Source organism: Nicotiana attenuata, chromosome 1 (assembly GCF_001879085.1).
Source record: "Nicotiana attenuata strain UT chromosome 1, NIATTr2, whole genome shotgun sequence".
Classification (NCBI taxonomy): domain Eukaryota; kingdom Viridiplantae; phylum Streptophyta; class Magnoliopsida; order Solanales; family Solanaceae; genus Nicotiana; species Nicotiana attenuata.
This window is the reverse complement of record NC_031989.1, coordinates 61,227,379-61,248,494: the sequence shown is the minus strand read 5'-3', so window position 1 is coordinate 61,248,494 and position 21,116 is coordinate 61,227,379. Positions and strand designations below refer to the sequence as shown.

Here is a 21,116-nt window from a genome sequence, read left to right as displayed (position 1 = left end):
GAGATTATTCGTCGGAGAAGAGAAACAGTTGAATGGGGGAACTTAGTTAAGGGATATAATTGTAATTTTAAGCATTTTATTTATATCTTATTTAAAATGACACGTGTCATAGCCTTATTGGTGCGTGATATTACACATATTTTAGAAAACTGGTCAAGAAAAAAGTGGTGTGTAATAGATACACTTAGAAAGGTTGAGCGTGTAAAATAATTTTCGCCGTCAAAAGTGTGTAACAGGGATTTGATATATAGTTCATGTGGCAACTTATGTATTTTGCCTATGATGTAATAAGGAAAGGTTCTAACCATGATGAAAGTTTTTGGTCATGAGGAACAATATCTGTGTAAATTATGATGTGGGGCTACCTTTTTATATATCAGGTTTTTCCGCAACAGATATCTAAGCATAATGTGATCTAAAAAATGTCCTATATATGGCAAGAAAAGGACCTGCACTTGAAATCATGAGCCCTTAATTCCTTGGCTAAGCAATCTCTTTTAGTGGAAAAGGACATTGCAAAAACAACTTGCACGTACAAATAAACTCATAGTTGCACACGCTAGAAATATTTATAAGTATGTCTTGACTTCATCAGTAGAATAAATAAAGCAACCCCTGCTACAACACTTAGCTCTCAACTTTTTCTTTCTCAAACATCTCTTTCTCTTTCAAAAAGAACCAGCTAACTCATGGAGAAAATGAAGTTCAAAGAAAACACACACATAGAAGTATGGGATTCAGCCTCAATATGGCCAGAAAGAGACTATAAGTGTAGCTTTTGCAAGAGAGAGTTCAGGTCTGCACAAGCTCTAGGTGGTCATATGAATGTTCATAGAAGGGATAGGGCAAAACTAAGACTCTTACACTACTCTCCTTCACCTTCATGTGATAATACTAATCCATCTCCGAAAAAACCTAACCATAATCCTAGCATTTCATCATCATCCTCTTCGTCGTCTCCTAGGTTTAATTTCACTGGGAGCTATCTAAAGGGAGAGATAGCTAAGAGTACTCTAAGTAAAACAGTTTCTCTTGGAGTGAAGCCACCAGCAGATTTTACAAAGAGAAACAATGAAAATAGGGTTTGGAAAAAGAGAGAGTTCGTTACATTGGACTTTAACATGGGGTTGCTCCAAACTCATGCAAAGGAGGATAATGTAGATATGGATTTGGATTTGGATTTGGAACTCCGCCTTGGTTACTCTTAGTATTAAATTTATCTGATTATCGACTTCTTCTATTTTTGTTCTTGGTTTTTCTTTCCATTAGATTATCTTAGCTTAGCTTTTTCTTCTCTTTAGCTTCTTGATGGATGTTTGTTTACCTTGGAATTGAAACCGCGGCCACGGGTCGGGACTGATGTAGTAGGATCGCAGCAATGTCATTTCTTTCCTTTAATTTGAACAGTTTCATTTTTGCAAAAATATTTGCAACCATCGATGGTATTAATTCCATCCATGCTAATTGATTTTTACGAAAATATACCAGTTCGTGAAAAGATGTTACTTTTGCAGGATCACTTAAGTAAACACTTATATAATCCAAATGAATGAATCAAGATACATGCATGTCTTTCACACATACATAGTTAATTTATATGTATAATTTTCATTTTACTGCTAACATTAAATTATTTGATTTAATGTAAGATTTATCACCTTAAACCCTATGCACTATTGACCACTCTAAATTTTAATTAATATATCTTCCAGCAGTTTTCTCTATTTTGCACTTTATAAGTACGAAAAAAGGAGTCTAAATTTTAAATTAGTTGGAACAAAGCACGAGCCGGGAAGCTTTCCTTGGAATTATTTTCTCATATATGTGTCTAAATATCACTTTAAAAACCTTCTTTCTTTTGTATTATTTGTTAAAACAGATACTAATACATGAGTTAACTTAGAGATAGAGAGTCAACAATGGGAACTAGAGAGAAAGGACAGACGTTGACCGCGGCTCAAGAATAGTTGAAGCCATAGCCCATAAAAAAAGGATTTTCAAGTGATATTGTAGTATGTATCGTAGCTAGGAATTTGTTATAACAGAATTGCTACAATTAGTTACCATTAAATCAATAATTAAAATATACGAATTTATATAGAATAATATCAAAATCCAATTAATTAAGTTCACCAACAACCCTGCATCATCGTTTCATATTCCAAGAACAAAAATTACAATGCCAAAGGACAGATTATCTTGTAGTATTAGGAATTTCAGATCAACAGTTTCTTGCCTTTAACTACACAACCACAGTCTAGCTACCTACCTTACACATCATGAATTCTTATTTCCCTTGAAGGTGAAATGGGAGTGCTTGTTTGTAAAATCAGTGTTTCCTAGGAAGGAAAGCAATCATGAAAATTTTAGTCATGATGAATTATACTAATAATGAAACTACTGCAACACGAAATTTTAAAGACGAAAAAGAAAAAAAGAAGTACGAAATTCAAATACTGACAGAGAGTATCTCTGTACCAAATAATTAAATAAAACAACTGAACATTAGATGATGACCGGGGTATATGTATAGGGTAAAATATGTTATGAAAAGTCATTGCGTGAAAGAATGACACGTAGAGCCGAAGGCAGATGATAGTTAAAATCGAAGACAGTTGTTTCATCTATTATCGGAAATAATGATACTCATAAATAGGGGTGTACAAAGGAAACCGACAAATCGCACCAACCCGATAATCCGAGTCAAACCGGAAAAAAAAACCCGACTATAGTTTGGTTTGATTTGGTTTGGTGTTGGAAAAAAAAACCCGACCATAATTGGTTTGGTTTGGCTTTAACTAAAGAAAGTCAAACCGAAACCAAACCAACCATACTCTCAGCTCACGTTAGCTAAACGTGCGCCGAGTGTGGCTGCCATGGCTAGAGGACGAGGAAGGGGAAGAGGAAGACCACGAAAACACCCAAAAACACCAATCTCAACCATTAGAAACGTTATTACTACTAAATCGACAGATGGAGAGGACATACAGAAAATGATACAACCAGTAGCTATGGAGCAAGGCGAGGTAGAAATTGCACCAATACCTAGCTCAGGGAGAAAGGAGAATCAGAATCTCAACTCGGAAGAACAAGGACAGAAGGAAATTGAACAGAGATCTGAAGTGGAAACCAATGGAACAGTAACGAAGGAGGAAAACTTAGTGATTCTAGACAAGGAAGCTCAGATAGTGCAGGATGAAGGGGCTAAGGAATCAAGGAGTAAACAGAACAAACATGCAGAGACAAAATCCATAGATCGAGGGCAGGAAGTGCGAAAGTGGTCAAATCTGTTCCAACAAAACAGAGTGGCTACTCATGGAATGACTCTGGCGTACATACCACCGCAGATCATCGATGGACAAACAGTGGTGAAACTTGAGGTGCAGGATGTGAAGGAAGAAGAAGAGAAGTGGAGTGCAGCTCTGCCTATATTGTGGGTGAAACCCCAGGATATAATGTTATGCGAAGGTATGTAGCTCAACATTGGCTGGATATTGCTGAACCAGACCTGTTCCTTCATGAGGATGATTATTACGTGATAAAATTTCAAAATATGGAGGATATGCACAAAATCCTTTATACTGGACCTCATTCTATTAGAAACAGGCCAATTATTCTCAAACCCTGGACTCCGGATTTTGACATAAGCAAGAAATTTCTAACCGATATACCTGTATGGGTGACTTTTCCCAAATTACCAATAAGTTGCTGGGGAAATGGAGCTTTGAGTAAGATTGCGAGTGCGATTGGTAAACCTTTGTTTGCGGATGAGTGTACAACTAAGCAAACAAGGATATCTTATGCAAGGATGTTGATTGAGGTGAATGTAACTAAAACCCTACCCATGGAAATCAAGGTAATGGATCCTAGAGGAAGAACATTTCAACAGACAATTGAATATAAGTGGAAACCAGTCTATTGCGATAAATGCCAAGTTATTGGGCACATATGTCAGAATCATCAAGGAGGTAGGGAACAAAGGGTGATGCAGCCACAAAGGAAAAGGGAGACAAAGAAGGTTACATATGAATGGAGAATAAATGGACCTATAGCACAAGAGGCCAGAACTGACAAGCAGGATAATGCAGAAGGGACATTAGAGGGAATAACATAGCCAATTAAAGAACCTCACAAAGCTACTATTGAGAAAATTGGATTACAACAGGAAGAAGTGCAGACTATACTACAGCAGGCAGATAGAGATAAGGGGAACAATAGCAAAGAGATGACAGACAGAAGGAAAAGTGTAATAAAGTTCAATCTGGAAAACTTCCCTATGCTGACTCCACACTCTAGCAGAAATAGCTCAGAAAGAGGGTCTCCAAGTACTAGTGGTACCAAAAACCTACCCCATGATAGAGGTGGGGAATACAGAAATTAATAAATGAAGTGGTTGATTTGGAATGTGAGGGGTATTAATAAATGGTACAAGAGGAAGGAGATGAGAAAGTACCTAAAAAACAAAAATATCCAACTGGCAGGGCTCATAGAAACCAGAGTAAAAGAGAAAAATGAAAAAANCAATTATTCACAGGATGGGTCATGGAATGTGTGCAGACAGTTAACTATTCTATAGTAGTTAATGGTGAACCTACAAGACCTTTCAATGCTGCAAAAGGGCTAAGGCAAGGTGACCCTATGTCACTTTTCTGTTTGCTATTGCCATGGAGTATTTAAGCAGGAACTTAGCTAGCTTGAAAGAGGAAAAAGACTTCAAATTCCACCCTAGGTGTGCTAAACTAGGGATAACTCACTTGAGCTTTGCAGATGACCTCCTCTTGTTTACTAGAGGTGACTTGAAATCTGTCCAAACTATGCAGAAGAAGTTTACTCAATTCACTGAAGCATCTGGGCTGCAAGAAAACCTAAGCAAAAGTGAAGCATACTTTGGAGGAGTTCAGGAAACAGAAAGGCAGCAAATTCTACAGTGCTTAGGGTTCACAAGTGGAGAACTTCCATTTAAGTATTTAGGAATTCCTCTAGCTACAAAGAAGCTGAGTCTAATGCAATGGCAGCCACTGATTGAGAAAATGACTAGGAAAATTACCTCTTGGACAGCAAAAAACATTTCTTATGCAGGTAGATTGCAGCTGGTGCAGAGTGTCCTATTTGGGGTGCAGGCATTTTGGGCACAGATATTTATCCTTCCAGCAAAGGTGACTAAACTAGTAGAAGGACTATGCAGATCATATGTGTGGTCTGGGGCAAATGAGATCACAAAAAGGGCTTTGGTAGCATGGGATAAGGTATGCTTGTCAAAGGCAGGTGGTGGACTCAACTTAATCAACTTAAAGCTATGGAACATAGCAGCTATTGCAAAGACAAGCTGGGATCTAGCTCACAAGCAGGACAAGCTATGGATCAAATGGTTACATGCTTATTATATCAAGACACAGCAACTCAAGACAATGGCAATTCCTCAACAAGCATGCTGGATGGTAAGGAAAGTGATTGAATCATATAGTATAATTGAAGAGATGCAATTTTCACAGGATTGGAAGAAGAGTATGATCAAACAAATATACCTGCACCTACTGGGAGACTACAGCAGAATGGAATGGAAGGCACTAGTGTTTCAGAATGCAGCAAGGCCAAAAGCACAATTCATCATGTGGCTGTTGATTCAAGACAGATTAATGACTTGTGACAGGCTAATTAACTGGAAGATCAATGTAGAACCTGAGTGTGTGATGTGTAAACAAGAAAATGAAACTAGAGATCATCTATTCTGGCAGTGTCCTTATGCAACTCAAGTGTGGAACAAGATGTGCAGATGGCTTGGAAAGCAGCATCTGGGAAATGGCAACTGGCAACAGTTTCTTCAATGGACCATAAGGCAAGCAAAAGGAAAATCCAGTTATGCAATGACATTCAGAATGATATTTGCAGAAACTGTGTACCATTTATGGCTTGAAAGAAACAGAAGAGTATTTGAGAAGAAGAGCAGAAAAGAGGAGCAACTTACAAGAGATAGCATATGTAGTTAGTGCTAGAGCTACTCCTAGAATCAGACAATATGTATACAGTTTATGTTTCTAGGAAGGAAGATAGTATAGGAAGTAATCAAAAAGACCAGCAAGTTGTGTTAGCTATGCTTTGCTTTGTAAATACTTTTGGTGATTAATATAAAAGAATTTAATTACCAAAAAAAAAAAAAGAAACCAAACCAACCCGACATTACATATATAGAAATTTTAGATATATTTAATATATAAATATATTTTTTGTGATGTAATTTATAGATATTTCTTAAAAAATTTTATAATTTTATCTTTTAAGTTATTATTTCAAGGTTGGACTTAGAACTTTTGAATGTTCCAATACATTTTATATCCATTAATATTATTAAATTAAATAATTCTAACAAAAGCCCAAACCAAAATCAAACCCATACTATGCTAAGAAAAGACATTCAATTCAGTACTACGAAAGGGAGTGTATTGAATATCTATTTTTTATTTTGCAATAATTTAGATAAAAATGCATAACCTGTTTTTATTTTTTCTTTAGCGTTTAGTCATGTAATTAATAATCTCTTATTAGTTTACTTATTTTAGCATGACTTAGTACTTTTAGATTATGTTTATTTTTATTATGGCTTTTTGATTAGCAATATTTATATTACATAATTTTATTGTCTTTATTGTTGAATATTTTAGGATAATGCCATGACACATCTCATATTTTGTATTATTTTCTTGGAACATACTTTATATAGTTGTATCTTACTAGGATTAAAGAAATACTTTGAGCACAAGTTATATGTTTGGTTCTACGAAGATTGTATCAGAAAAAACCCCGAAAAAATCCGAATAACCCGAAAACCCGAGAAAAATCGAGATTGAAAAACTCGAATTTTATTGGTTTGGTTTGGTCTTTGAAATTAATAACCCGACACAATTGGTTTGGTTTCGTTTGGTAATTGTAAAATCCGAACCAACCCGACCTATGTACACCCCTACTCATAAATATGCAATGAGTACCTACCACCTAATAGCATTTAATAGAGAATATTCCACAGCATTTATTACACTGCCCGTTAAAAAGAATTTGTCATTCAAGGCCGTCGTTACACATTCTTCAATGACCCTCATAATTAACATTAAAGAGGGGCATGATCCTAAGACCTTATTCCCTAGGTGCAGCTATAAATAATGAGCTCTACTATCATTGTAGAGGAGACGAATTTTCTGGCAAACTTATGCCATAATCTATTCAAAGCTTTATACAATTTTATCTTTTTGCTCTTTGATTCCATTACTGTTGTACTCGGAAGTCTTGCTCCCGGAACTACTGTTTATGCTATTTCATCTTCACCTCAATGCTAAGTATTGCGTATTTGTTCAATTCTTTTATTATTTCAGGATGGTAAACAGTTTGGCGCCCTCGTGAGGCCTAGACAGTCGTATAATTAAGTTGCTCCTTGCCTCTTTTACTAACATGTTTTGATTATTTGTCCTTAGCAAAAAATCAAAGAAAATGGAAAATAATGGTGTTAACAACATACACAATCTTGAGGCCCAAAGAGACCAGCCTCAACGCAAGGATTCAATCAGCGATACCCGCAACGACAGGAGTGATGCCACACCGATCCACGGCAGACGGTACATGCGTGATGTTCAGGAGGTAACACCTAATGATGCTGAAGAGGAGCATGTTATTGAAGCGGTAAGGGTCCTGTAGGAGCAACAAGAGGACATTCTAGGTCATCTCACATGGCAGGATAAAGTTATGACAGAACTAAAGCAGGCATTCTCGGGTGCTTCCAACAATGCGAATGGACGAGGTCCAGTTACTCCCGGAGCTCCCACAAATCAAACAACGCAGAGGATCGACAACAACACCCTAAAGGGCAAGGTCGGGTCCGATGGGGCCGGGGGGAGCGGGTCCAGTCGCAACGACGGGAGCGATCCCTTCAAAAGCGAACTCTTATGGTTTATGAGGGAAGTAAACGCCCGCATGGAGCAAATCACGGGTGCACTACCGATGCTGAAAAGGCTATACTCAAAGAAGTACACTCAGTTGCCGTACAAACCAAGCGCGACACTAGAATTGATCCCGAACCAGTTTCAGATGCCTAATGTGCCAAAATATGATGGGACTTCGGACCCTCGGGAGCATATTGTCACATATACAACGGCGGTGAAGGGGAACGATTTAGGTTCCCACGAGATTGAATCTATTTAGCTAAAGAAATTCAGAGAGACTCCCACGATGGGAGCCTTGACGTGGTATTCGCTGTTGCTCGAGCATTCCATAGATTTCTTTGAGATGCTCGCGGATTCATTTATTAAGGCTCATGTCGGGCCTAGAAAAGGTGCAGGCCCGGAAGACCGACATATTCAGAATTATACCAGGAGAGTCCAAGTTGCTGCGGGAATTTGTTACCCGGTTCCAAAAGGAAAGAATGTTACTCCCAGCTGTTCCAAATGAATGGGGGGCTGAAGCATTCACCAAGGGTCTGAATCCGAGAAGTTCTTATGCTTCCCGAAAATTGAAGGAAAGCTTGCTTGAGTTGCCCGAATCCAATTTCGTCTCTCTTGGAAACGAAATTCTTGTTCACGAACTAAATACCTTCTTCTTTGCTTTTAGCGTGTTTCTATCTTTGTAGGGAGGATTTCTCAGAGTATCTTTTTCTGAATAAGGGGAGCATTGATTATATAGAGAAGGGAAGTTATCAGAGAAAAAAAAAACTACCGAGAAGTTGACCCACGTTGATCCCCACGCTCCCACTTACTTCTCAACGTGCGGCAGTTTTATTTTAGGAGTTAAACCTTCCTTAGGTAACTTCCTTTAATCATATCTCCTTTAAAAACAGATCGGGTCAGTCTATATGGGCGACCCGCGACCCAAACCCAATATTCAACAAAAACTAATCCTAAAAGGAGTCTATTTTCTACCCTTAAAAGACTCTTTCACTCGCTCTTTCTTTGCAAGGATTTTCATAATTGATGCATCATTGTTGATCACAAATTTTTTCAGCTAATATATTTATTGTAGCCCATGAATAAAATCCTTCCGACAATCAAATCAACTTGCACTAGGAAAGAGCCTTCAACTTTTGATCAATAAATTTCAAAAGACCTTATTTTTTTACAACTGTTTGTTAATCATCAAAACTAATACAAGCTGGCTCAACAATAAAGTTGTTAGTAGTTAGATGAGTTGATTATAGAAAGAGCTAAATCCATTTTTGGTATAAAGCTATCAATGTGAGGGCGTTACAGATTTATCCTCTTACGGATGGAAGCTTCGATAGTAATGTGCAAGGTAATTTTCCTCATATGCTTCTAAATAAACAAAAATAGACATCACAATTCTTGTTCTACTCTATCTTTTCTAATTTACCTAGCACCTTAATTAATTCTATTTAGTTCATAACTTTACATAAAACTTTTCTCTGCTTTTCATCTAGTTGTATTTGGCCTGGAGAATACCTTTTGAAAAGCATATACACGAATTTTGGTATAGTATGGAGTTCATTTAAGTTTCCTTTTATGTGATGGATATCCATGTGTAGGGCGAACGTTATATATATGCCTAGGGCTGCAAAAAAGTTGCTTTGACTGAGTAATAATTCAGTCGAGCACAAGTGGTAGAAATGAGTGAATGAAGAGAAAGGGACTTGCATTTACACTATTTTGTGCGTACTAAACTGCAGTTCTCTCTCTATCTCTCTTAGAAAAAATAGTGCAGTTGGTCTTCTGCATTATTGCGTGAATTTTGTAAAGAACATATACTCAGTCCATAATTGTGGGGTGACGTTTGCGCACCTGAATTTCCTCCCTTTATCCCATGACAGTACAGCTCACAGCCTTACAATTCTTTTTCTCTTCTTTTGCTAAAACATAACATTGTTGCAGCTTCCCTTCAGACCCACAAATGTTTCTTCTTTTGTCTTTCACTAATTTCCACCTGCGCCCGCTGTCCTTCTTAGCATTTTTCTGTGTGTGTGTGTGTGAATGGGTGCTAAGGAATTGAAGAGGGCATATTATGTATATGCATGATACCACTGACAACTTTAAGCAAAGACATTTTAAACTTGTTGGGAACATGCAGTCATGAAAGAGATGCATTTGTTTGTTGGGAAATGGTACAATTATCTGCTAGCAGAAAAGAGGAGATAACACCAAAATACCATCTCGAGTCATTTTCGAGCAGGCAGGATTTATTTTTGGGTTTTCATCAGGTCTTTGGTACGCGTACTAGGGTCCATTAAATTCGAAGTCCTACATTACAAATAAAGTGCAGCGACTCCATTCCAAAACTTTTAGTTAAGGATGAAAGAGTATTACTTATCACTCAACCATAATCTTTGTTGCTGTGACGCAGGATTTTAGCATGTAGTAGAATAATATTCTCTATATGTACAGTTTACCCGTAAAATGGTACATTTGAATTTATACGTGGTTTCTAGACAAGGTAATTAATTCGATCATAAAATAGTAAAAGAATTGAACAAATATGCAATACTTAGCCTGAGGTGAAGATGAAATAGCAGAAGCAGTAGTTCCGGGAGCAGGGCTTCCGGGCACAATAGTAATGGAATCAAAGAGCAAAAAGATAAAATTGTATAAAGCTTTGAATAGATTATGGCGTAAGTTTGCCAGAAAATTCGCCTCCCCTACAATGATAGTAGAGCTCACTATTTATAGCTGCACCTAGGGAACAAGGTACTAGGATCATGCCCCTCTTTAATATCAATTATGAGGGTCATTGAAGAATGTGTAACGGCGGGCATGAATGACAAATTCTTTATAACGGGCAGTGTACTAAATGCTGTAGAATATTCTCCATTAAATGCTACCGGGTGGTAGGCACTTATTGCATCTTTATGAGTACCATTCTTTTCGGTAACAAATGAAACAATTGTCTTCGATTTTAGCTATCATCTGCCTTCGGCTCCACGTGTCATTATTTCACGCAATGATTTATCATAACATAGTTTTCCCCGTACAGATAGTCCCACTGCTTTCCGGTGACATAACTTTGTGTCACCGGGAAGTTGGTAGAAACGTTCCTTTTGGCGGGAATCTCATTGACCCCCTTTGAGAAACTTCTGACGGTTGATTAGACGCACGTCTCTCCGCATTTAATATCCCGAACACGCATCATCCCATGATTCAGCGTAACCTTTGCTGGTTATCGAGGTAATTATGGCCACGAGTTTAGCCGTCTAAACCTTTACTTATACGCATCTACTTCCTTAATTTTGCACATCATAACACTCTGAATTTTCTAAGACTCTCTTTACTCAACTCACCTTCTGACTTCAACCTTTCCTCAACTTCCTTCTTTGAGAGAAAATACCCTTCACTGATAAGAAATGGCCTCCTCTTCAAGAAAACCTAGTTCTTCAAAGAACAAAGGCAAAGTTGACGATGTCGTTCCCCCTACGGTGAGTACCATTGTCCCAAAAAGTCTGATTACCACCAAAGATTCCGAAGAGAAGTTTCCTTCTACTAACACTCGTACATGGCTCGTTGGTTGATACCTTTCTTCCCCCCGTCCTTCCAGTATTCCGCTATAAATGAAGATTCTCGTTTCCAGGATTTAAACCTTATCGCTCCTGATCTAGCGGAGTGGTTAACCCTACCCAAGGAGGGTACTACATACTTTTACACGTATCCCTTTACTTTGGGAGCATTTTCTCTAATGGGAGAGCTTGATTCCGTTATTGTGGAGTTCTGTCTTCGCTATCAGTTGTGTTTGGCTCAAGTAAGCCCTTCTGTGTGGAAGACGATTGCTTGTGTTCCGCGCCTATGCCAAGAAACGGGAGAGGAGCTATCCATAGCTCACGTGATGAACCTCTATTCCCCTAAGATCTTCCGTGGGGGAATGATAAACTTTAGCAAATGCGGCCATCATGCTTTTATTTCTAGCATGGATGATGACAACGACCGTGAGTGGATGTAACGGTTCATTGTAGTTGCCACCACTGATATCATTTCGGCAACGGCTTGATCCTTTCCGAAATCATGGAATCGCACTCGTAAACTCTTGTTTAATATTTCTTTCATTAGAAATTTTCTCATATCCTTCTCTACCCTCCTTCTTTCGCCTGTTTTAGCAACTCGATTGGTTCCAGCTAGGGTTGAGGCTTGGACCAGTGGGTCCTGAAAATCCTGGACGTTACTATGCTCGAAACCCGCACATAGAAAGAACTAGCCCTTAAATACGGGCAGAAGGCCAAAAATCATGGTATCTTAGACTCGTCTCGCCTTTGTTTTTTGTGTAAGGAAATTAAATAATCCTTTCTCTCTTTGTCGAATTCAGGTCTACCCCTGGGCTCAGTTGTCGTCCCCGAGGAGGACGTTTTGGCTGATCTTGATGATGCGGCGAGGCTGCTTCTAGAGGCGCTTACTCAAACAAGTGTCTCCGGGCCTGCTTTGGGAGCAAGTATTTCTTCTCGGAGTACCAGCCGAAGAACAAGCAACCAATAAGAAAGCGCTCCTCCGCGGACGAGGGAAAGAATAAGAGGGCAATAAATGCCACCCCCGGGTTGTCTCTGGAAGTTGTGGTGACGAGCCCTCCGCCCGGGCCAGCCATAGATACCGTGATGATTGGCGATGATGGAGAAGCTGCTGATGAGGAAGCTTCTCTACATAGAAGACGACGATCCTCATCAACTCAACAAAATGCTTAACCTGTTGAGTTAGTTACAGCAACCGAGGACGTTGTCTCGGCACTTTGGGGGGAGTTTGAGAGGGTAGAAAATGCCAACTCCCGTTGCTCGATCTCAATCCCAGTACCGTGAGGCTGAGTACCGGGCCCATGCCGTCTTCGGTTGATGAGCAACCAACAACCAGCACTGCATTTGCCGCAGCTGCTTCTCACCCTTCAACACCATCAGTTTCATCACCTTCTCTACCCCCACTCTTCCATCAACAACTGCTATATCATCTCCACCGGCTGCATCTGTTCGAGAAGAGGATGTTTCCCTTCCCCAGTCCCAGTTCATGGAAATTTGGGGCAAAATTATGCCTCCCCCTCAAAAGATCCACAAAGGAGGAGGATCGTTACTCTGTCGATATCCACCGGGTGCAATCTGTTGTCCCGACCGGTGGAACTTGCTAACTATCTAAAGCATTTGGCTTCAGAAAAAGATTGGGAAAAGATACAAGCTCTCTCGGGAGAGTGCTTGTTGAATAATGCCATGCACAACACCGCAACACTATATTCTTCATTTCCTTTGTCATTTCTTCTCTCTTTGATTTACTATTTCTTTCGAATTCTCCTTTCTTGTTTTGCATGCCAGTTTCCTTGCTTACGAGGGCCTTCAGAGGTTGATTTGGGAAAAGGAGGAACTTACCTCCAAGCAGGATCAACTTTTGGTCGAGCGGGACCAAATTGTTGCTCGCCTCTCAGAACTGGAAACAAAAGCTGCTGAGGTTGTTGTGTTGGAGGCTCATTTGCAGCAAAGCGAGCAAGAAGTGGAGACCCTTATCCAAGAGATCGCCCCGCTGAGGGTTTAATTTGAAAAGGCTAGGACCAAATGGGTTGAGGTCCATAGTGTCGTTCTTGCTGCATCCGATCGTGAGGCTGTCTCCGCTGAAAGATTGACCAATTTGGAGGCAACCTTGAACTCCAAAACTAAAGAGCATGCTGCTGCTGGGGTGAAATATGCCTAATTGGAAGAGAAGTATAAGAGGTCTATCGATCATAACATATTTTTCAGCTCTATTGTCCGCGATCTCGATGTTAGCCTCTGGTCCATGAGGTCCACGTGGGAGAATCTTCCTATTGAGGTTGACCAACTTAAAGAAGAACTTTAGCGCCAGGCAGCTTCCGTCATTGTTGAGAAAGCGCATTCTATGTATAGTATGAGGAGAAAAACCTTGGAAGAGGCCAAAGTGGGTGCCATAGGTTTTGATGCCAAAATTTCTAAGGCCCTTGAGTTGGAGTTAGCCGCAAAAAGAGGTCTTGTAGTCAGGCCTGATGCTACCGATTCTTCTGGTTCCAGTTCTAAGTTCTAGGGAACTGGAGAGGAACCAGAAGGTGATTATGTTGAGGGCCAAAATGATGAAGGCCAATATATCGAACCGGCGGCGGATCTACCCACTTCCTCCAGGGGCGCGAATGCTTCTCTTCCTCCTGGTTCCGGAGATGTAGTAGTTTAGATTTTTATTTCTTTTTCTAACTTTTGTACCTGTGCCATTTTGGCACTTTTATTGTTAATAAAAACATCTTTTACTCAAGTATTGTATGAGTCTTTCCGCGTTCTTTTGTTTGAACATTTATGTAAGTTTTCATCTTTGCGTTCTTTCTTGCTTAAGGGTTTTGCACAAGTTTTCTTTGCGTCTTTTTTGTTTAAGTATTTGCGCAAGTTTGCTTTTTGCGTCTTTTTTGTTTAGGTATTTGCGCAAGTTTGTTTTATGCGTCTTTTTGTGCAGGGCTTTGGGTGTATTTTTCCCCGAAGGAATTTGGATTCCAAACATAACTTCTTCCGAAATCAACCCTTTAACGTGAGGTTTTTCATAAGAGAGGGCCTATCTACGGTGCTCTTGAAGAGGACGTCTCCTGTTCATTACGGCACTAGCATTTGATATACTTGTTTAACTTTAAAATAACAAAATCAATTCACGTTTAGACAAGAAGCAATATGGAAATAAAAGGAATTTACTTTATTTCTTCTATTTTCAATAGTTAAGCTAAAAAGAAATTGCCATTTCTTGTGGCTAACTTGTACAACTTTTCTCTACGGGGTTGATCATGCAGTCCCAATGCCGATGATACAACTATGTTTTTGGTTTTCATATTCCGGTCGACGTGACAGTGATTGTTGCCGTATCCTCATATCATCCCCTCAGTGTTCGAATGCGAAGAATGCGAATTTGAACACTGGAAGTTTTGCACCTTCGAGAACTCCACTAATGAATTGCTAGATAATCTTCAGTTCGATAACAAACTTTACTTCCCCGTAAGAATTGATGCCATCGAGCAAAAGACTATCTAACAACCCCCAAGTGGTTTACACTTGTGAACGGTCGAGTAACCTTTGTTCGATAGCAAACTTAACTTCCCAGTAGGAATTTCGCTATCGAGCGAAAGATTAACTAACTGTCCATGTGGTTCTTCGCTTGTGTGCATGTTATTAGAAGGTCTTATTTTTGCTATTGAAACTTTTCTTCGTATAATGTTTTCCGTTTCTGCCTCGTTAAAATCCTTGCCCGAAAAATTTGATTCGGACAAAAAGTGCTAAAATGAAGAATCTATGTTAAATTTTACTAATTTTGGCCAAGATCATGTTTTAGAGCTCAAGTCGAAACATATGGACTTAATTTCAAGAAGCCAAGATTCTTTCCTTCTTAAAATAGGATTCGTTTATTCCTTTTGGATTAAGGATTTTCCTTTTAGTGGGATTCTAGTTTCTTTTCCTTGTAGAATAGGGATTTTACTTTCCTTGTCTTTAGATATTTTATTTCCTTATTAGAATAGGAATTTTAGTCGTCAAAGAAGAGACCCTAGGCCTATATAAAAGGTTGTCATGCCTTGTAGAGGAGGAATTTACGTTTTGGAGGCTTGCCCTAGTTTTACAATAGAGTGTTTTTCTCTTCTTTTTTTTTGTCTTTTTTATCCTTGTTTTTGGTTCCAAGTAAGGTAGTGATAGTCTTTATCTTGTTTTCAATTGTGCGTGGTGTTTCTTTATCACGAAAACCAAGTGGTGACTTTAAGAACTTGTTTAGTTTTTGATCTTTCAAGAGCACGTTTCTTGATCTAAATTCGTTCTTTTGATATCATAGAATCATAACTTTTATTGAATAGTGCAACTTCAATATTTACTTGTTTTGAACGAGTAAATAGTTTTTCTTATAGTTCAGATCGTCATTTTCACTTCGTTTTTTAATCATCTGATTTCGAGTTCTAAAACTTGAGATACATTGTTTCTTGAAATTGACCCACAAACCACGTTTTTGTTTCAGGATCTTGATCCTGGTCGTTTGGTTCTTTATTAACTCAAAAAATCAAATAAAAAACTAGACGAAGGGAAAAAGAGTGCAGTACATACTTTCAGTACCGGTGATGTTCTTCAGCAATAACATCTCTTGAGGTGCGCCGCATTCCAGTTGCTTGGCAACTTTTCTCAATCCTGATTCTCCAACTCATATGAACCTTTCCAGTGACAGCTGAAACTCTATAGGGGCCTTCCCATGTTGGACCTAGCTTCCCAGCGTTGAGTTCCCGAGTGTTCTGAGTTACTTTCCTTAGGACCAAGTCTCCCACTTTGAAATAATGGAGGTTAGCTCTCCGATTGTAATATCTTTCTATTCTCTGCTTTTGGGCAGCCATTCTTATATGCTCCAAGTCCCTGCGCTCATCGAGTAGCTCCAAATTGACTAACATTGCTTTATTGTTTGTCTCTTCATTTACATGGAAATATCTCAAGGTAGGGTTCCCCTACTTCCATCGAGATTAAGGCTTCTGCTCCGTATACAAGGGAGAAAGGAGTTTCTCCTGTGCTTGATTTGGCCGTTGTTCGGTATGCCCATAGCACTCTAGGCAGTTCATCAGGCCATTTACCATTAGTCATTTCCAACCTCTTCTTAAGATTGTGCATAATCACTTTGTTCGTTGATTCTGCTTGACCATTTGCGCTCGGATGATAGGGTGAAGATGTGATTCTTTTGATTTTCAAGTCTTCAAGGAACTTTGTGATCTTTGCACCTATAAACTGTGGCCCGTTATCTAGGCTATCTCTTTTGGTATTCCAAATATGCAAATTATGTTCTCCCACAAGAAATCCACCACTTCAGGTTCGCCTATCTTCTGATAAAAAACCTGCTTCAACCCATTTAAAAAAATTGTCAGTCAAAATCAAAAGAAATCTTACCTTACCAGGGGCCGAGGGCAGTGGTCCGACGAATCCATTCCCCACTTCATGAACGACCATGGAGATAGAACTGAGTGCAATGGTTCTGTTGGTTGATGTACCAGTAGTGCGTAACGCTGACACTTATTGCATTTTTGTACGAAAGCTTTGGCATCTTATTCCATTCAGGGCCAATAGTATGTTTCCCTTACCAATTTTTATACCAAGGAGTCGGCGCCCGAATGAATTCCACATATCCCTTTGTGGACTTCTTGCATAACATAGTTAGCTTCGGAAGCTCCCAACGGGCCAGCGGGCCTTGGAAAGATTTTCGGTACAGTTGGCCTGAATAGATTCTGCAAGTACACAAATTTAATGACCCTGTTACTCAATTTTAACTTTCACTGGTATCAGAGCATTTAAAGTGTGTTCTATTGAGATGAATACACTATTGATTTTAACTAGTGTCAATGTTGTTAACAGAGAGTTTCAATATGTTTGCAAATTGTACGATAATCAGTCCTTAATGTACTAAAAGATTCAAATTCTCTCATGCTTCAATTTTTTGGATAAAGAAAAGTAGGAGTTCTGCAGTAGTCCTTTATACATAACTCATAAGGGTCTAAAATGTATAAAGTTAACGGCTTGTGAAACTGATTAGATACACCCCATAATTAGTCTGTTACTGTATTTAATAATGTATTCGATACTGGTTAGTAATTTATACTGCTTTGATTGTTGACAAGTCTCTTTCTGATTTGAAATTGGGTTGCTTTCATGGAGTTTGGTTTTAGCCTTATAACTTGTTCAAAGTTGGCAACGGTTTAAGATGGAAGAGGAATGAGTTTCACATATTATGACTTACGGGATTTGCTCCATTGCACAATATTATGGCTTTATGTTATGTAAAAGAAAAAAAAGGAAAACATGTTGAGAAACAAAGCTAAAGGCAGACATGAATATTGTACATAAATTTTTCTTGAAATTCTTTGGTCAATTAAGACCGAACGAGATATTATTCGTAATATCTTTTGTGCTTTAGCTTTCAATTTAAAGAACACTATTTGCAGATATCTAAATTGAAGCTATTTATTTCTCTGGACTTTGATCATGTGATTACAAGAGATTATGGTCTTATTAGAACTCGCTGTCTCCTTAATATAGAAAAGTAGTTTAGCCTTAACCTCTTACATTGAATATTTCTACGAGATATTGTGACATATGTTGTCACATCGAATGGTTGTAGCCATTCTTATTGTTTCCTTGGTCCTATTTCAGATATTGCTGAACAGGGACAAGTTCGAATTACTCCAAGTGGGAGTTCTCGAAGTCAAGGAAGGGACAACGTAGAAGGATACGTCGTCGCAGGACTTATTTCTATAATGATTCAGACTCGGAGACTGAAGTCATCAGCAATGTCCCAAGGGCGAGGCAAAATGAGTTAAAGGATCGAAGGACTGAACGAGGGAAGGAGAAAAGAAATTCAGGGAGTTTAAGGAATTTAAAATGGGCCCTGATGCTTCCATTCCTGAACATGTACACCTTTTTCAGTTAAAAAGAGCTGAATTGACTAATTACATAGAAATTACTTATTGGGAAGCATTAGCTATTTTAGCAAACTCTCTTCGAGAGCCTTGGGGTGAAATTTTAATGAGATTTATCATGATATTTGGCCTAGTGCACCTTTTAGCGTATATGTGCAAGAGTTAGTGTTGGATTGGTATATGTATGTCCTAGCAAACATGTAAATTGTTATTATGTGTTTCTATCTTTGTGAAATTTAAATTATGTTATTTGTCTCACCAGTTACATACATTGCTTATTATATATTTTTTATAATGGATTGAGACTTGAAATAAAGTACATACTAAGAAATGATTTAATATTAATTAAAATATTTAGATATAGATGAAGGATGAAAACGTAGTGATCTTTCGATTCTATACTAAATATAGAATTAATATTAAAATTAATTTACTTGAGTGTATTATCATATGCATAAATTGACTGTAACACTGCCCAACACATGAGGGATCTGGAAACTTACAATGTTTGAAAAAAGAAAGATTCCACTGCACGTGGAATTATTGTAAGTTCAATTGCTGATGATCTCATCCACGAATGTGAGCAATATCCTACTGCTCAAGCCATGTGGGCACATTTAAGAGAGGCATACGGGGGTACAACTGTGACTCGCCTTCGACAACTGACAATCAAGTTTGACACGTACAAAAAGCGTCATGATCACAGTATCAAGCAACATCTAAGGGTGATGTCAAATATGATTGCTCAACTCAAAAGTGCTGGTCATGTTCTCTCTGATGAGCAGTAGGTTCAGGTAGTGATTCTGTCTCTTCCCAATAATTGGGAACATATGAAGGTTAACTTGACCCACAATGATAGCACCAAAACTTTTGATGATGTTGCCCGTCATGTGGAGCTTGAAAACGAGCGGCTTGGTGCTGCTAAAGCTGTACCTAATGCCTTTGTGGCAGAATCAAGTGTGACAAAGAGATCAAGCTTCAAGCGCAAGAGAAACTGGAAAAATGACAGAAAGGGTACAGAGACCGGAGAAGGATCCTCCAAAAAAAAGAAACAAACCAAATTCTAAGAAAGGAAAACGGTTCTACAAGAAGAAAGACAAGAGTAAGATGAAGTGCTACAATTGCCATGTTCCAGGGCGTTTTGCTCGTGAGTGCACTGAGCCGAAAAGGTAGCATTTCAAAATGCATCTCTTAGTGCTATATATGTTTCTTATCCTGTGTGGATTGTAGACTCAGGGGCCACCAACCATGTGAGCCATGATAGAGAAGCGTTTATAGAGTTTCGTCGAGTTCCACCTATATCAAAGCATGTATATGTGGGAAATAATGCAAAGCTTGAAGTCAAAGGGATAGGCACTTGCAGAATGGACATGCGTGGTGGCCGATCATTGATGTTGCATGACGTCCTATATGTTCCAGAGATTCGACGAAACTTAGTCTCTGTGTCTATTCTTCTAGATTTAGATTTCAATTTGAACTTTAGTGGCAATGGTCTTAGAATTACTCAAGACAATGTTTTTTTATGGTTTTGGACATCATTATGATGGTTTTATTGTGTTAGATTGTAATCCTTCTACGTATAACTATTATGTTGCCCGTTGTGTTATGGCATGTTATTCTAGTAATAATGATGTTGATGTTATTACATGGCAAGCAAGATTAGGTCACATAGGGCAGGATCGAATGAATAGATTGGCTAAGGAAGGACATCTAGGTTCTTTCTCTAAAATTGAAATGCCAACTTGTGAAAATTGTCTTGCCGGAAGATTACACGTAAACCATTTGGAAAGGCTAAGAGAGCCGATTTTCCATTGCAATTAATCCATNGTGGAACCAATAAGAAGATGACATATGTCTAAAGCATTAAATGGAAGTGATAATTGAAGCGTCACCTCTGTCAGAACATTAATGGTGACAAAAATTCTCCTTTAATGAATTCCACTTCCCAAATATTCAAATTGACGAATAAATGGAAAGTGGGGGGACTATCTGTATTGGGGGAAAATTGTATTTATATATATATGGTGACGTGTCATGACACGTAGACTGATCAAACAGTCAAAGAATTAAGGTGGTTAACAGATACGAGCAACAACAGACACGAGCAACAACAGATACGAGCAAGTTAAATGAAGAAGGCACGAGCAGTCATACAAATAATTCAACGCTTGTACCTATTCAAGACATTCAAGGGTCAAAGATCGAGAAGAGACTAAAAAAATAAATCTGACAGCAAAAAAGAGCCCAGATACAGCATTTAATGAGTATTAAAAACTAGAAACGTTAGAGAACATGTATTTAATGTATATGATTGCATAACGTAATATTTAAGGTCATTAATTACCCATAATTGTCTTATTATGACAAATGAAAAATCTGTATTCCCAAAACAGCTATAAAAGGGAAAGTTACAAACAATTGTGGGGACACGAAAAATACTACTGGAATATACTTTGTTTTATTTGCTTTCTGATTATATTATTCAAAATCTCTTTCTTATATACTTTTCCGATTATCAGTAACCCGAGTTCTTCTAAATTCAAGCTTTGACCTAAAATTTAATTTTTGGTTAAACATATATATTTTTAAAAATCAGAAGGAAGTAGTTATAAGCTTTGTTAAGCAACGGGAACAAACACGGCAGCATCAACCAAAATTCATTAAGTTTTAAATTTTACCGTTAATAATCATTGTAAAAAATGGTAAAAATATCGAGAGACAGAGAAAGAGAAACATCAATTTGATTCCGTGAACGAGAGACT

General features: G+C 38.4%; 4 protein-coding genes across 4 annotated transcripts; all 4 read left to right on the top strand.

The window, feature by feature from the left end:
- On the top strand, window positions 620–1,415 carry LOC109241186 (transcriptional regulator SUPERMAN-like). The gene has a single exon (XM_019407905.1). The coding sequence runs from the start codon at window positions 690–692 to the stop codon at window positions 1,206–1,208; it is 519 nt and encodes a 172-aa protein (XP_019263450.1). The 5' UTR covers window positions 620–689; the 3' UTR covers window positions 1,209–1,415.
- LOC109236533 lies at window positions 3,554–4,114 on the top strand. The gene has a single exon (XM_019402726.1). The coding sequence runs from the start codon at window positions 3,554–3,556 to the stop codon at window positions 4,112–4,114; it is 561 nt and encodes a 186-aa protein (XP_019258271.1).
- Window positions 4,665–5,987, top strand: LOC109236524. The gene has a single exon (XM_019402716.1). The coding sequence runs from the start codon at window positions 4,665–4,667 to the stop codon at window positions 5,985–5,987; it is 1,323 nt and encodes a 440-aa protein (XP_019258261.1).
- Window positions 19,185–19,898, top strand: LOC109236514. Its single transcript, XM_019402711.1, has 2 exons — window positions 19,185–19,368; window positions 19,585–19,898. The coding sequence occupies exons 1-2, from the start codon at window positions 19,185–19,187 to the stop codon at window positions 19,896–19,898; spliced, it is 498 nt and encodes a 165-aa protein (XP_019258256.1).